General features: G+C 37.9%; 1 protein-coding gene across 1 annotated transcript; it reads left to right on the plus strand.

Moving 5' to 3' along the window:
• Positions 1 to 8,916: 8,916 nt before the first annotated feature.
• On the plus strand, positions 8,917 to 13,802 carry LOC108413465. Its single transcript, XM_017685984.1, has 2 exons — positions 8,917 to 8,987; positions 11,809 to 13,802. Exons 1-2 carry the CDS (start codon positions 8,974 to 8,976, stop codon positions 12,749 to 12,751), a joined length of 957 nt encoding a protein of 318 aa, XP_017541473.1. The 5' UTR covers positions 8,917 to 8,973; the 3' UTR covers positions 12,752 to 13,802.
• The last annotated feature ends 1,601 nt before the right edge of the window (positions 13,803 to 15,403 follow it).

Consider the following 15,403-nt stretch of genomic DNA (forward strand, 5'->3'; position numbering starts at 1 on the left):
AGCTTCAGCAATCAGTGTCCTCAGTTCCCAAATGCTTATTGAGTGTTGTTGAAAGGAAAGGTGATGTAACACAGTGGGAAACACGCCCCTGTCCCAACTTCATTGGAATTGGGGTTGTACATAAAATATTTATCTTGTCTTAGAACAGCAGTGTAAATAACAAGTGTTCTGGCTAACCCTCTAACTATAAGCTGCTTCATCAGCTGGAACATATCCCGTGGTTCCTGTGGTTTTTTTAACCATGTTGTTTCTTTGGTTGAGTCCATTTTACCTCACGAGGAGATTCAAATTGGGCTCTCGTGAACATCTTCCTCATGCGCGAGATGGGAAAAGGTGCCATATGAGTCAGTAAATTCATTTTCACTTTCCTTTTAGTAGAAATAAAAAAATACTCAAATTTAAAAAAAGAAACCAAGATTCTGGGAAATCAGACGAAATCCAAGTAAATGACTCACCCAAAGCAGCTCATATGGACTGAAATATTTGATGGTTTAAAAACAATGTTGTGTTCAAACCTTAGATATTTACAAGAATTGGGTGTACAGAAATGTCCACTTAGGGACATCTTAATCTTTTTCTGTTTCTAAGTCAGTTTTTATGAATCTCATCGGCTGTGTAATTAAAGAAAAGTGGCAGCTTTAATCATTTTGACTCTTTTTGTACATTTATTTAAAGATCACATGCATCGCTTCTTGTCACTGGTGTCACCTACCCCTGTATTAATATTAAAGGCTATTATTTTTTATTATTAACCTGTTATTCTCCAGGGGATGTTTTGGTTTGTCCATCTGAATTCACATGACCACATTGTAAGACAAATTATTCAGTAACTGCATTAAATAAATATTTTTTTGCAAAATCTCCTCTAAATGAACAGAACGTGTGTTTTATGATCTACACACATCACTATATGCTCACAGTTTACTGCTGAAAGCCAAAGATCTCCGACGCTCTTTGTGTTATTTTCTAAAAGTAATGTTTCCAGAGCAGATCACTGAAGAGACGCCGTCTGTTTATAGTTTAGAGCCAAGATTTGGGGAAAAACGGGTCGACTTTCAGTAGAAAAACAAACTGAGTTCAGCTTCTTTTATGATAAAGGATTAAAATGACATCACCGTCTATTAGACTGGAGAGAAGAGCTACAGCCTCATACGATGCCCAGCTTCTGAACGGAGCTTATGGAATATGAACGTTATGAAGAACATGACGAAGAGTGGTTTGGAACCACAGGGGTCTCGGGGAGTTGTAGAGGTTAAGGCTTTAAAGAATATTATTTCTCAATCTGTTTAGCACATGTACTCAGGGTTAAAGAAGAATAATGTGACATCAGGAAATTATTTTGTTTGAATCAGTTTTGTTTGAGTGATGTTTGTTCAGTTGTGCAACCACATATCTGCTACAATGAAAATATTTGAAGAAAGTTATGTTATAAAGTTATAATAACTATAACTTTTCTTTATTGTTAATTAAATGAGGTGGGGGATAAGGAGCTTTGGTCTTGTGTCACCTGTTTTTTTTTGTCACATTAAATAAAATCTGTTTCATGACAGACAAGATGCATCTTATTTAATGTGACACAAAACACAGTGACACCCATGACATACATGAGACCCAAGATTCTTATCCCTCAAGTCTAATTAACTGACAATGATAAAGAAACGTTATACTCATGAAATCTGAAAGAAGGTAACACCAGTTATAATGGCTGCTACAGGGCATCAAACCACATGTTGTCAATTGTGGTACAGGCCGACTCGTTAAATGATGTAAAGTCATCCATTTATGTTCTTTTTTTCCCCAACTCCCTAAGAATAAAGTAGGTCATACCAGTAAATTCAACTAAAACCTCACATGAAATCATGAGATAAATAAGAGACAGTGGACTCACCATGAGCCTTTCCTTATATCCTCAAGAAGAAGTTAAAAGGGAGTAATTTTTATTAAGTGGAGGTCACATCAATGACATGACCCCAGATGACCTCTACTTTCAATAAATATTTACTAATGTTTATTTGGCATTAATGTCATTTATATAATATATTTAAAAGTTATGTATATCTTATTGCAGTTTGCAAAATGTTTTTGACCTCTACACTGGACGTAAGGACGTTTCCACAGAATCACTCAAATATGTTATGATCATCTAAATCCAAGTCAGTATTTGAGATAGTAATAGGATCAATACATGAATCTTCATTTATAGGGTACTTTCTATCGGTGATGGAGATGAAATTTTCAGTAATTTGTTTTAGTGTACTAAACTTAATTAGAGTGTAGGGTTAGGGTTATGGCAGTTAAAACTGAGACTATAGTGCAAGTGATATGGGTCATTCTACCACGGTATTGTAAATAGTGTCTCACAGTTTTGAAGCCATGGAAATGAGCATATTCTTTGTTCTATTCCTAATGTAGCCAACAAAAACTGATAAATTTGTATGAATTATTTGTTTTAGTGATTTCAGTTGTGTTGAGCATAAAGAACAGCATGTCATTTTGGTGAATTTACAGATCTTGAAGTATTATTTTAAAAAATTAAAATGTGTCTCTGTAGTGTTGCAGAAATATGGAAAAAAATCCATGATTTCTTGGATGGATATCTTAAAGGAAGACATCACTGCATCAGTGGTGTTTCCCATGAATGGATGATTTTAAAATTGAAGATCACTAAAAATGAGTAATCTTGTCAGTGGTGTTATAATTTTACTGATGTTCAATAACAGACTGTGTTTTACATGCATTAGATTGTAACATACTCTATTTGTCAGTGCAATGGTAGAATGATAAAATCTCTACTGGACAGGGCTGGATTTCTGACCAGTGATTGAAGATGGATAGGTATTAGGTAATGATTGACTGACCTATGTCATGTGGTGATGTCTTGTCTTCTGATTCTTTTTTGTTGTTGTTTTAGTCTTGGTCCTGTTTGGATATGTTTGTTTCTCCTGTTATGCAGCGTTTGGTGCCTTTCTGAAAGCAGCATGATTTATTGTCTCCTGTGGAATGTGGCACTGATAATATAACTTATAATCGGGCCTGTTTGTGTCAGGGAAGAGCTAAGAATGGAAAGATGATAGATCAACTGGCAACATCTATAACATCTGAAACCATGTGAAGTAAATTTGATAAACTGCAAAGTGCACTGTTTCAGATTCTAGTGACTCATAAGAAATACACCTGAAATCTAAAGATAAAGAAATTAACATATTGATAAACCATATAATATATATATATATATATATATATATATATATATATATATATATAATTTGTAAAGCAGTATTTCTTTGAAGGTCTTTGAAGGCTGAAAGTAAGACATGGGATCTGAAGCAGATATGGAGGCATGAGCAAGCAAAAAAAAAAATATGGGAGGAGAGGCATATTTTAAAGTGACCAATCTCTGTTTAGATGGTTTGGCACTAATGACTGAAACTCATCGGTTCTATTCACCAGTTCAGCACCTAAGCTGGCCTTATAGCTGGAATTGAAGCTTCACTTAGTCATTCGGTGAGTAAAATGATTTCATTGTTTTGTACTGTAGTAAAATTGTCAGATTTTTACTGAAGGGATTTGTAAGTTAACATATATATATATATATAATCCAACAAAACAACAAATATATATAATTTTGTCCTCTGTTACATATGAATAAAACAATCTAATTTTGTTTTGTTGGATTATATATATATATATATATATATATATATATATATATATATATATATGCATTAAATAGGTTGCTTGTCTTAAGTTAATATATTAGAATGGAGGCAGCCGTCATCATTTTCTTACTGTGGCCTTGTTACTGCATGCCTCAAAATTCGATTTCTGGTTTCAGACATCACATAAAATCAAACGGAACAGAATTACAGCTCAGAGACAGATCCTCCACGCTTAGAACAGAATGTAAGAGAAGCAGTCATAACGCACATTTGAGGTAAAATAAAACTGTCTACTACAGAATTTAGAAAAAGGTGTATTATTTCTGCCTGTCCCTCATTCTCCTGGGGGATGAACGTCACTGTTGCAGTGCAGTGACTCAAACAGAAAACAGTTTTACATATGGGTACCATTTAGAATGAACAAAAACAATTACCAATGGTTCAATAATTCAATGGTGAGTCTTTTTGTCCCTGATGCTTGAGTGAACTTTTGAATGTACTTTCTCAGTTATGTTGTGCCAAAGATGTTATGACAGAGGAGACAGCAGTGGTTGGATAGTAAAAGGGCCCACTTGTAATGCCTGATAGCTCAATATGGCATCCGTTTTGCGGGGAAAGTCCCAGGTTTGAAAAACAACAACCAAAGCGGCTTGCTGGTGAAGCCACAAGCGAGAAATGACACCCCCCATTTATGAAGATCTGTGCATGCACGGCAGCCAGAGCAACCCAAAAACATGTTCTGCACGTTATTTGTGAAACAGTACAAACAATTCATTTTTTATCAGACTTTACCAGTGACTTTGTATTTTTTGTAAGTGGTAATTTGGGTCCGTAAGACAGTAAATAGCTACCAAGATGGTCACTGAGTGGGCATTCTTGCCTAAAAAGACTTTGGTAGTGTTAAACTTTTGCTGATGTAAAAATGATTAGACCTTCCGTTGGCTACAATATATTTAATGATGATATGAATGAAGCCTTTATTGTCACATAGTCACCAAAGTAACCAGCGAAATTATGATCAACCCATCCGAGCACATACAATATGACAAGGGGGGAGACAGGACAGGAAGACGGCATGAGAAACAGAGAAACAGAATACATTGGGTAAGGGAGGAGACAAACCAAATTATGTGACCCTTAACACCTGTGAGGGTGTTGTGTTTCACTAACCCAGCGCCTAACAGAAAGTAAAGAATTTTTTGCCTACAATCACCAAAAGTATTTTTTGAGGCAGAAAGGAGCCGCATTTGATGAAAAGAACACCTTGCTAACTGTTATGCAGGGTGGTGGATCTGTTATGCTTATGGGGTTGTGTGTCAGCCAGTGCCACAAGAAATGTGGGCATAAGGAGAAGTTGGAAATTACAGGGCTGTATTCTAAAACATTCCTCAACATCCACCTTTAACTACTTCAAAACTTATTCAAAACTTCAAAGATTATTTTTTGAGATTGCCGCTTAATGTCAGCCAAAACATGTTTTATGTCTCAAGTTTGGTCCTTTAGTTTTGCATTAAAGCTGTGTGGCTAACGTAGCTGATATATAAATATGTCAACAGTATGTTGCACTGCTAAAACATGGGTAGCTGTCAGTATACTTATCTTTGCATTTTTTTAGATAATTACACAAAATTACAAAATTGTTACCCATAAAAATGGACAAAAGTGAAAACTTTTAGGCAACAAAAATGTTTGGTATGCACTTTGGTCATTTGACCTTGCTTTGGTGGAACATTAGTATTTGCATATTGGTTATGAAACCTTGCTGTGGTAAATCATTTCATTGTTTCCACCAAAAAGTCCCTAGCAGAACATACAAGAAAGAGGAAGTAGCCAAAACAGTGCCAATGAAACATGCACCAGCTGATAACACAGGCAAGAATAAACAAAAATGACTGGAACTAACAAAAATGCCAAAAAGGACATAATGTAAAACACTGAAGCAGAGTCCTTAGTTTTTTGTCTGTAATTTCAAAACAACATTTTCTTCTTTCACCAGTACGTGTTTCACGACAGCCCTCACCAGAATGCAGCGTCAGAATGAAAGAGGACACAACGAAATGTCCTTCCAAGGGGAGCATCTGAAGTTTCGTCAACTTCAAAAACGGATTCAGAATAAGTATCTGAACAGTTATCAATTTGTCCCAAAATTCCCTCATCCAGTTGAGTTCTACGTGTCCAATCTACGGCATGATACCAACTTTAGCAGCTTCCAGGCCATCCTAAATGATGGTGGATTTAAGAAACCTGGAAATGGCATCAGATCCACCCAGAGTCTGGTCTGGTGGAGCTTAGCCATCTCAGAGGGTGACATTGCAGATGCTGAGAAGCGTTTCCTTGGTGATGATAAATATTATAACTGTAAACCTTTCCTGCACAAGTTCACCTCCTCACCAGCCTTCAGGAAGTCCTCTAGGTTGGGGAACTTTCGTTTCACCTTCTCCATGAAGGAACTGCTGGCCAGCTACAGCACCCAGTTCTGCATGGGACAAGTGCCCCAAATGCGCATCTATGAGACAGTTGTCTACAAGCAGGAAGTCATGCATGCCATAGTGGTCCATGGTCCAGACGCCAAAGGAGAGTTCAAGAGATACCCGCTTCTGCAGGGCTCTGCTAATGGTGTGTGTGAGTTCCAGAATAACAAAGTTTTGTGGAGACCAGAAGGTATGAGCAAAACTCATGCCTTTCGGCTGGTTCAACGACAAGAAATGCGGGTGCGCCGTGTGCTAAAGAAGAAGCGGAAGTTCTGCGCATGGAACCATTTTGCAGTGGCGTTCCATGTTCCACAGGGTATGATCTTCAAGTTTGACCAGGAAACCCTGGTTAAGCACCTGAGTCTCTGTCAGGGAGCAGAGCTTAAACTCAGCAATGAGGAGTTTATAAAGTGTGAGTTTGAAGCCTCATCACCCAAGTAACAAGAGTGCTTGTTGTGTGTTAAGCCAGTTACTGTTATTTCAAATCAGGATCAACGGTCTTTGTTGTGTTCATTCATAGAATTGTCTTTGTTATGTTCATTGCTCAATTTGTGCTTTTCTTTTCAACCAGATGAAATAATCCTGCAAGAAAAAAGTAATACTTCTAGCTTTGTTTGCAGTCTGGAAAATAAAATGGCTTGAAACATTTCTATCAGTGAGCTTATTGGCTGTTTCTGTCTGATAAGTTTCTTCAGTAGGGATGCCCAATGTAGTTCATCTGTTGTTAGCTCCCATTTACCCAATTCTTGGTGGTCAATGGTTAAGACCCCCATAAAGCAATTTATTATTTGTATTATTTGGGAGGTGAATTAAACTCAGTACTGGCTTTGACGTGGTGGTGTGTTAGTGTGTTGCACTGGTACAAGTGGACGAGACACAGCAGTGCTGCTGGAGTTTTCAAACACCTCAGTGCCACTGCAGTGCTGAGAATGATCTACCACCCAAATAATACCTGATCTGTGAGGGTCCATGGGGGTCCATGAAAAACAGGGTAAAAGGGGGCCAACAAAGTATCAGAGAAACAGATGGACTACAGTCTGTTACTATAGAACTACAAAGTGCATCTATATGGTACTTGATACAAGGAGCTGATAAAATGGACAAGTGTACATACAAGGTAGATGTATTTCCTGAAGTGGATGGTGGGTGAATGGAGACGTCTGTTGTCTTTTACTGTGGGCATGTTTCTGTTTAGGTTAGGCGTGCCTCAAAGTTTCGGTTTCTGGTGTCAGATGTTGCATTAAATCAAACAGTCACTTCACACAAAATGTAATTAGAGCTTAGACTGCTGCTTATAATTAATGTTGATCGATAATGTTTCCATAAATTTAAAATAAATTTCTATACTGACAACAGAATGTATAAAAAGTTCTAACTTATGTTAAATAAAGCTGCCGATCGCATAATTTAGGATGCCTTACATCGCCTTTACATTATACTGAACAGCCAGTATAATACTGGTAACAACTTAAAAGCTCAGGCCTTCCAGTATGTTACTGCTGGAGTGTGTGCTTGTGAATGTGGTTAATGAAGGTCAGCAGATTTAGTCCTTGCTTGGCATAAATTCTTTTCACAGGAGGCAGTTTGCTGATAAACGTATGTGGAGGGTTGAAAGCCATGGCTATAATTCAACAGAAGTCTTTCAGTGCACTATGGATGACCCCTTCCTTCCTCCCTCCCTCCCATACACACTGATATTTACACTGATAGCACTGTTGTAGACCCAGACAAAATAAACTGTGAGCCCTTCAGCGGCACCATTGATCTATACACAAGCTACAACAAGCACCTGATAATTGCTCAAATCAAGTTGATGAGAGTGATGACTTAGTCACACTTAAACCTTCATCATAATCAATCCCCCAAAAACTACACCCTGATCCTCCTGGTCATGTGACAGGTTATGTTGACTTTGAAGTTCACTGAATGCCCGATTTATGTTTATTTTTTGAATTTCACAGATTACAAAAAACCTAAAATATGACCTGTGCAAAAGCTATGGCTCATTTTGTGTTGTGTAATATTTTTTTCCAATATTCAAAATTCAAATAAAAAAAGCAAATAAATAGAAAATGGACAAAATTGAAGAAAGACATCATATTTAATGGGGTTCTCTGTAGAGGATGTGTTTACTTTTATTTATGTAGAAAATCAACAAAATGACCTGTAAACCAAATGGATTTCATAGATATTTAAACGTTTCAGTCCAGCAGCTTATTTCAAAACATTGTCTCAGATATCAGGGAGTTAGTTCGTAACCATTTCACATAATAGTTCTTGACTTCATTAACGCTTCAGACACCTGGTTCTTATTAATAACGCTGCTGGGAACATTTCTGACTTACGTGTCAATGATTTTATTATGTAGAAATTTGGGAAAATCCCCATATATATATATATATATATATATATATATATAAATAAAGAAATTGGAACTGGTTGCCACCGACCTCAGCTTAGGGTTTGATTTCAACCAAAAAACAGCTGTAAATCAGGAGTTAGGGGAAATACAGCAGTGCAGATTTCTATGTGTGTGTGTGTGTGAGAGAGTGTGTCTAAATGTGTGTGCGCGCGTGTCTGAGAGAGAGAGAGAGAGAATGAGTGTGCCTGAATGTGTGTGTGTGTGTGTGTGTGTGTGTGTGTGTGTGTGTGTGTGTGTGTGTGTGTGTGTGTGTGTGTGTGTTAGAGTCCTGTCTCTGATCAGAAAATACAGTAATGTCACGCCCCTCTCAAGTGAGGCGTTTAACTCACTTAAAGACAGACACACTCTTTTCCTTGTTGGGGTGTTTCCACTGACCTATACAGAGACTGTTTCTCTTAAGAAAGCAAGCCAGCAAGAAAACATGGCTGCAAACAGGTAAACAAACAAAATCTAAACCTATGTAAAACACATATAGACTAAAGAATTTAGTAGTGCTAAGCTAAGCTGGTTAATCAGGTGTGGTCATATTGCCTTATGACATATTTTGAAAGAGAATTCTGGCTCTGTAATTTCCGGTTGATACAGGCTGTTTTCAGTTTTTAGCTCACTGAGGTTTTCAGAAAGCCTCCATCTGCTCTTTTTCCCTTGCAGTACTTTTTAAAGCCTTTGTTTATTATTGTGTCTGATGGAAGTCAGATCTCTTTACAGTGTTGGTGATGGGAACCAGCACAAATATAGTCTTTTTATTTACTCTCGTATTCCCCCAGTTTTTATGTAATACTGGTGATGGTAAAATCAAGGTAAAACTGAAAAAGGACGTTTCTTTTGAGTATTGTACTTTGCCTCACAGCGTCCTACGTGTACCTATCCACTGTTTATGGATTTTAAAAAAGTAAAAAAATAAAGTTCATCACAAAACTAGTGTAAAATAACCTTTCGGGCATAAAGAATTTTAATAACTGCTTCATGCAATAACTTTCTGTGAGGGACCTTTTTGAGGCAGTAAACACCTTGTCTGATTTGTATCACATGCAGATGAAACAATTCGTTTAATCCAAAGTATTTCAATGACAAACAATAGAACAAAACCCGCCACTGTAAAGAACTGATAGGCAACGACATTATCATATTTTCTATTAACATTATTGTTTTTTATATTGATGTGGCTTTTTTCTTCTGAATTTAGTCAATGTGAAAGTTAAAAGGAACTGAATTACAGAGAAACAATGCTGTGACTCTCTGCTCCTGTTAAGTAGATGAGCAGCAATATTCTGAACTACTTGGAGCTTCTTTAGACAAACAGCAGTGCAAGCAGTCAATAATACAGTTCTGTAGTCTAACCTCTGATTCAGGAAAGCATTGATTAATGTCTCAGCATCGTACAGGGTTGGATATGTGATCTTTTGGATATTTTTCTCAAGTGTGAGCTGGAATTTTAAATTATTAAACCAGAATTCAATTAATAAAAAACAGCATCAGGGTTATACCCGTGCTCTTATCTGTAACTTGCAGTCGGTTGAGTATAAAATACACAGTCGTATTAGAAGCAACAACAACTTAACGCCCAGCAGCAACACTTTCGTTTCATCAGAATTCAGAAGCAGGAAGTTTCTGGTCTTTCAGGCTTTAGCTCTTGAGCGCACTGTTAACTATTGCCAGGATTTCGTTTAACATTATTTTTCACTTTAAAATGCTGCATTCATCATTTTATTATGAAATCAACTAATATGAAGAGATTTTCTATAAAACAGAAAATTACTGTAATACATTTACATTTATACATGTAATTAAATAAATATGTTAATTGATATTGCTTTTTGTTTTCTCTACTACCAGGCTTTCTATTTTATATCTTTATGTAAATATTAATATTTATTAATAAAATAATAATAAAATATTAATATTTCATATACAAGCTTACAGTAAATTGGCTCCTGAGTTGCATTACTTTTTTTACAATTGTTCTGTAAAAATAGATTGTTTTAATTACAGCATATTACTGTAAGTGTACTGCAGAATATGGCTACATCACAGGAATACTGCGGTCCAAGTGACTGTGTAGTCACAATATGCAGCTGTTATTTTACTGTTATTTACTGTGAAAGTAATGCCACTAATAGCCAGTAATTTGCTGTAATTGTACAGTGAAATCTTTAACCGTGCAAGTCTTTTGTTGTGTATATCTCAGTCACTGTGTCTGACTGAGGTGGTACATATAGACAGTAGATTACTAGTGTAAAAGTCATAGCCAGTGTTGTGTTCTGCACTATGGGGCTGAATATATAGAATATATAAAATTGAGCTAAATTACGTTTTGTTGATTTTCTAAGTGAAAATAGGAACACATTGCACATATTAATGTACACTGCACTCAAATTTAAAATGTTGCCTGTGCAAAAGTTGTCATGTTTATATTTAGTTTTTTTTCCACAGTGTGTCAAATGCAGCAAGTAAATAGAAATCTTTAAAAACTTGAAAGAAAATGTCATTTTTAACTGTAGAGAATGTGATAATTTTCAGTTTATTTAAAATGTATAATTTGACAGGGTTTACAAACTTTTCAAGTCAAGAGGCTTTTATTGTTTTTATTGTATTCCATCTCTCTACCAGTCCACAGTGGAGTGAAATTACGTTCCTCCAGGAACATCACGTAGCAACAAGGAACAAAAAGTACAAAGTGCGAACGTGCAGACATCAAACAAAAGATTAAGCTAGAAACAATAAATACAATAAATTAAACAGCATTAGACACAGTAAACATGACAGTGCAGCACCGACACAGCACTTATTCTGGACATGAGGTCGTGGAATAAGATGCAGAGATATTTAACATGCTGTAATCTGTAAATTTTGGACGTGACTGTAAATGAAGAACAGTAAGGAGCTTAAAACAGAGTCTTGAGGAACACCATATTGCACTAATGTTCTGAACAACCCTCATCTGTACATATGGTATTATATCAATTAAAATGTACATTAAAAGTCATACCATTATAACAATGTAGCAATAATTTAAATATTACAGTCAATAGTATCAATTGTTGCACTTAAGCTCCAGAAGTGGGTTACTTGTTACATTTGCTCAGTTAAATTGATGGATTTGCCATATTATTTCCTGAGTACATTCACATCTTAATAGTTTTTACTTCTCAAGTGTATTTGTGAGGAATCTAAGATTTTTATTTGATTTATTTTTAGTGGATAATCTAACAGAATGCATGATCACTTAAAATACAATAAGTTCCTTCCTTTCCAGAGAGTGGACAAAGTATGAAAACTCCAGAGGCTATGATGTAACATGCTGTGAGGGTGAGCATGTGAGTTTATCAGAGCTGACAGATGACCCTGGAGTGGACAATCGCTACCTGAGGAATAAAAACATCCCGTTTTATCCACAATCCGTGCTCTTCCGTGTATCTGAAGTGTGCCATGTGACTGAGGAGAGTGGCGTTTGGGGTATCTTTGATGATGGTGGCTTCCAGATTCCACACCATGATGAATATGACAAAGAGAACTTCCTGTGGTGGAGTCTGTCAGTGACTAAGGAAGACATTGCTGATGCAGAGGAAAATTTCCTAGAGAAGTTATTCCCAGATGGCTGGGGCTATAACCAGTGGCCTTTCCTGGAGAAGTTCACCACCTCACCAGCATTCCAGAGCAAGTCTCGCTATGGCAACTTCCGCTTCACCTTTCGTCTAAGAAAGCTCCTGTCTCTATACGCCACACAGTTCTGTTACAATTCTGCTCCAGTTTTTCGTGTGTTGGACACCAAGATCTACAAGAAAGAGATAATGTACTCTGTGTTGGTGCATCCACGGCACATTAAGTACTATAGGCAATACCCACGCCTGCCAATCAATAGTGATGATGTATGTGGGTATTTTCAAGGCAACATGTTATGGCGCTGTCAGGCTCCATCAGCATGTCTTGGCCACAGGCTAGTGGTGGACAAAGAAGAGTCCACAGTGCATGCAAGGCCACTTAAGAATAAGAAGTATTATGTGTGGGATCATGTTGCCGTAGCCCTCTACATGGAGCCAGGCTGGGTTCTGGAAGTGGATCGGGAGCAACTGTACAGCAGTGTGAGTGTATGTGAGGTCACTAAACGGAATCTCCTGAGGGAGCCAGACCATGCCCTCAGTGAGCACAAGGCTTCCGAAGTACTAGAGGACATAGCTATTTACTACGACTTAGACTAATACTATTGATCAGGAGTGTCCAGACTTATTGCTGGCAGTTTGGTGACTGCAAACCATTTTTAGAATCCCAACCAAATTCATCCATTACATTAATCCAGGTGATGAGACCAGGGTAGTTACTCAAAAAGTAATCCATTACTAATGGATATTTTTGATACTTTATTTAGAAAGAAATAGACATTTGAGGTAAACAATCATTTAAAGGCATGAAATGCAGGGGGGGATCTGTGGAATTTCCCTTTTAGTATAAAATTGGGTCTGGCCTGTTTTTAGTGAGGTGGGAACTCTCTCCTCTTCAACTCTTTTTATAAATCTTTATTCTTTAGATTTATATTTGCCAATGCTATGGCAGATTTTTTATGCAACGCTTTTATAGATGGATCTTTGAATTTGCAGCACTTCCGCCACTCAAAGCACAGATAATCTATATAGAGGAAATTTGTTTTAAAGCATCACAGTTTTAATATTACTGTAAGAGACAAATGAGTAATGCACACATTCACCCATCCTGAATGATGGTGGAATAAAGAAACCAGGAGATGACATCACATCCACCCAGAGTCTGGTCTGGTGGAGCTTAGCCATCTCAGACATTGCAGATGCTGAGAGGCGTTTCCTTGGTGATGATAAAGATTATAACTGTAAACCTTTCCTGCACAAGCTCACCTCCTCACCAGCCTTCAGGAAGTCCTCTAGGTTGGGGAACTTTCTCCATGAAGGAACTGCTGGCCAGCTACAGCACCCAGTTCTGCATGGGGCTAACAGCTCAGATGCTCATCTATGAGACAGTTGTCTACAAGGGACAGGTCATGAATGCCACGGTGGTCCATGGTCCAGACGCTTCTGTAGGATTCAATGGTCTGTGCGAGTTCCAGGAAGAGAAGATTTTGTGAGAGCATGAGCGAAACTCATACATTTTGGCTTATGCAGCTGAGAATAAAGCACCACAACTTGTGCTAAAGCTGTGTCTGTTTTAATTTAGGTGAACTGTAAAATACTTTCAGCTTTGCTTGCAGAATGAAAAATAAAACAATATGAATCAGTACTACAAGTGGCGTCTTTGATGTATTTGTCTGCTAAAGATCTCAATATGGATGTAGTCAAAGCAGAAGCTTATGCATTAACATCTGTGTATTACAACTTTGGAAAATATCAGAAATCAGCCCAACAGTTCCCATTTTGGTGCATCCCTGTTTTAAAATGAACGTATTAAGGTTCTGCTTACAGGTCATGGGCTATTTTTGAGGACAAAGAGTGTAAATACAAGGGAGGTGCACTTAATGAAATGGCTGGTGGGTGTATATTTGAATGGATACATCCATTGTTTCTTTCTTACTGTGGGCATGTTTTTGGTAAGGTTAGGCTTTATCAACATTCCATATGAAAACTCTGTATTCACTAGTCTCTGTGGACCACTTCCCAAAAATAAACTCTAATATACAACATTTGCGAGCTGGTAGATCCACTAATGTCATCTTGAGTGGGCCGGTGTTGTGAACATGGTTTGAAAAGCATTTTAGAAAGTTAGTCAAACAACTTTGACACCTGTCAAATTGAATAGGCAGTATAATACATTTAACTGCTCCAGAGCTTTCACATCATGCCCAGGCCTTAAAGCACATCTACAGTTCACGTGTGTGTGTGTATGTGTCTAGGTGTGCATGTGTGTGCGTGTTTGCGTGCGTCTAGGTGTGCGCGCGTGCGTCTAGGTGTGCGTGTGTGTGCACGCACACGTGTGTCTAGGTGTGCGTGTGTCTAGGTGTGCCTGTGTGCACGCGCGCGTGTGTCTAGGTGTGCGTGTGTGTGCGCGCACGCGTGTGTCTAGGTGTGCGTGTGTGCATGCATGTGTCTAGGTGTGCGTGCGTATGTCTAGGTGTGCGTGTGTGCGCGCGCGCGTGTGTCTAGGTGTGCGTGCGTGTGCGTGCGCGTGTGTCTAGGTGTGCGGGTGTGCGTGTGTGTGCGCGTGTGTCTAGGTGTGCGTGTGTGCGCGTGTGTCTAGGTGTGCGTGTGTGAGCGTGTCTAGGTGTGCTAGGGTTAGGGTTATAATGTATCCTTGGAATAAATTCTTTCCGCAGGAGCCAGTTTTCTGATAGAAAGTGTGTGTGGAGGGGTGAAAAACCATGAATATAATCCAACATAAATTGTGCACTGTATCTATACTGAAGTCATAAAAGTTGTATAGAAGTTGTACAAGGTATATGATTCCTTCTGCCGATTTGGTTAAAACCGTTTTAAAACATGTTTTAATCTTTGAACAGTCTTGGAATTTGAGTTACCATAAAGCGGACCTTTTGCTCCATATCTGGGGGTATGTCTCACTTCAAAGGTCTAACTTTCACTTCGAGTGAAAATCAATCCTGCAGGACTTATTTCCAGAGCAAAAAAAATCATGAGCTAGAATGAATGCAGTGATGTAGGAGAAATTTCAGACTAAATTAGACCATAGGCATTTAGTAAATGTGTCTGTGTTAGATAGGACCACATCACTTCATCAGAAGAAAAAATTCAGCAGGCAGACATCTTCCTCCAATTACCCTACCTCCTTCTTTGAAAAGCAGCACAGACCACCATGTCTAGCCACCAGCAAAACCATTTTGTATGCTGGTCAACCAGAATGATCATGTTGGGTGACCAGCTAAACCAACATGAAAT

The sequence above is a fragment of the Pygocentrus nattereri genome, chromosome 24, assembly GCF_015220715.1.
Source record: "Pygocentrus nattereri isolate fPygNat1 chromosome 24, fPygNat1.pri, whole genome shotgun sequence".
Taxonomy (NCBI): Eukaryota; Metazoa; Chordata; class Actinopteri; order Characiformes; family Serrasalmidae; genus Pygocentrus; species Pygocentrus nattereri.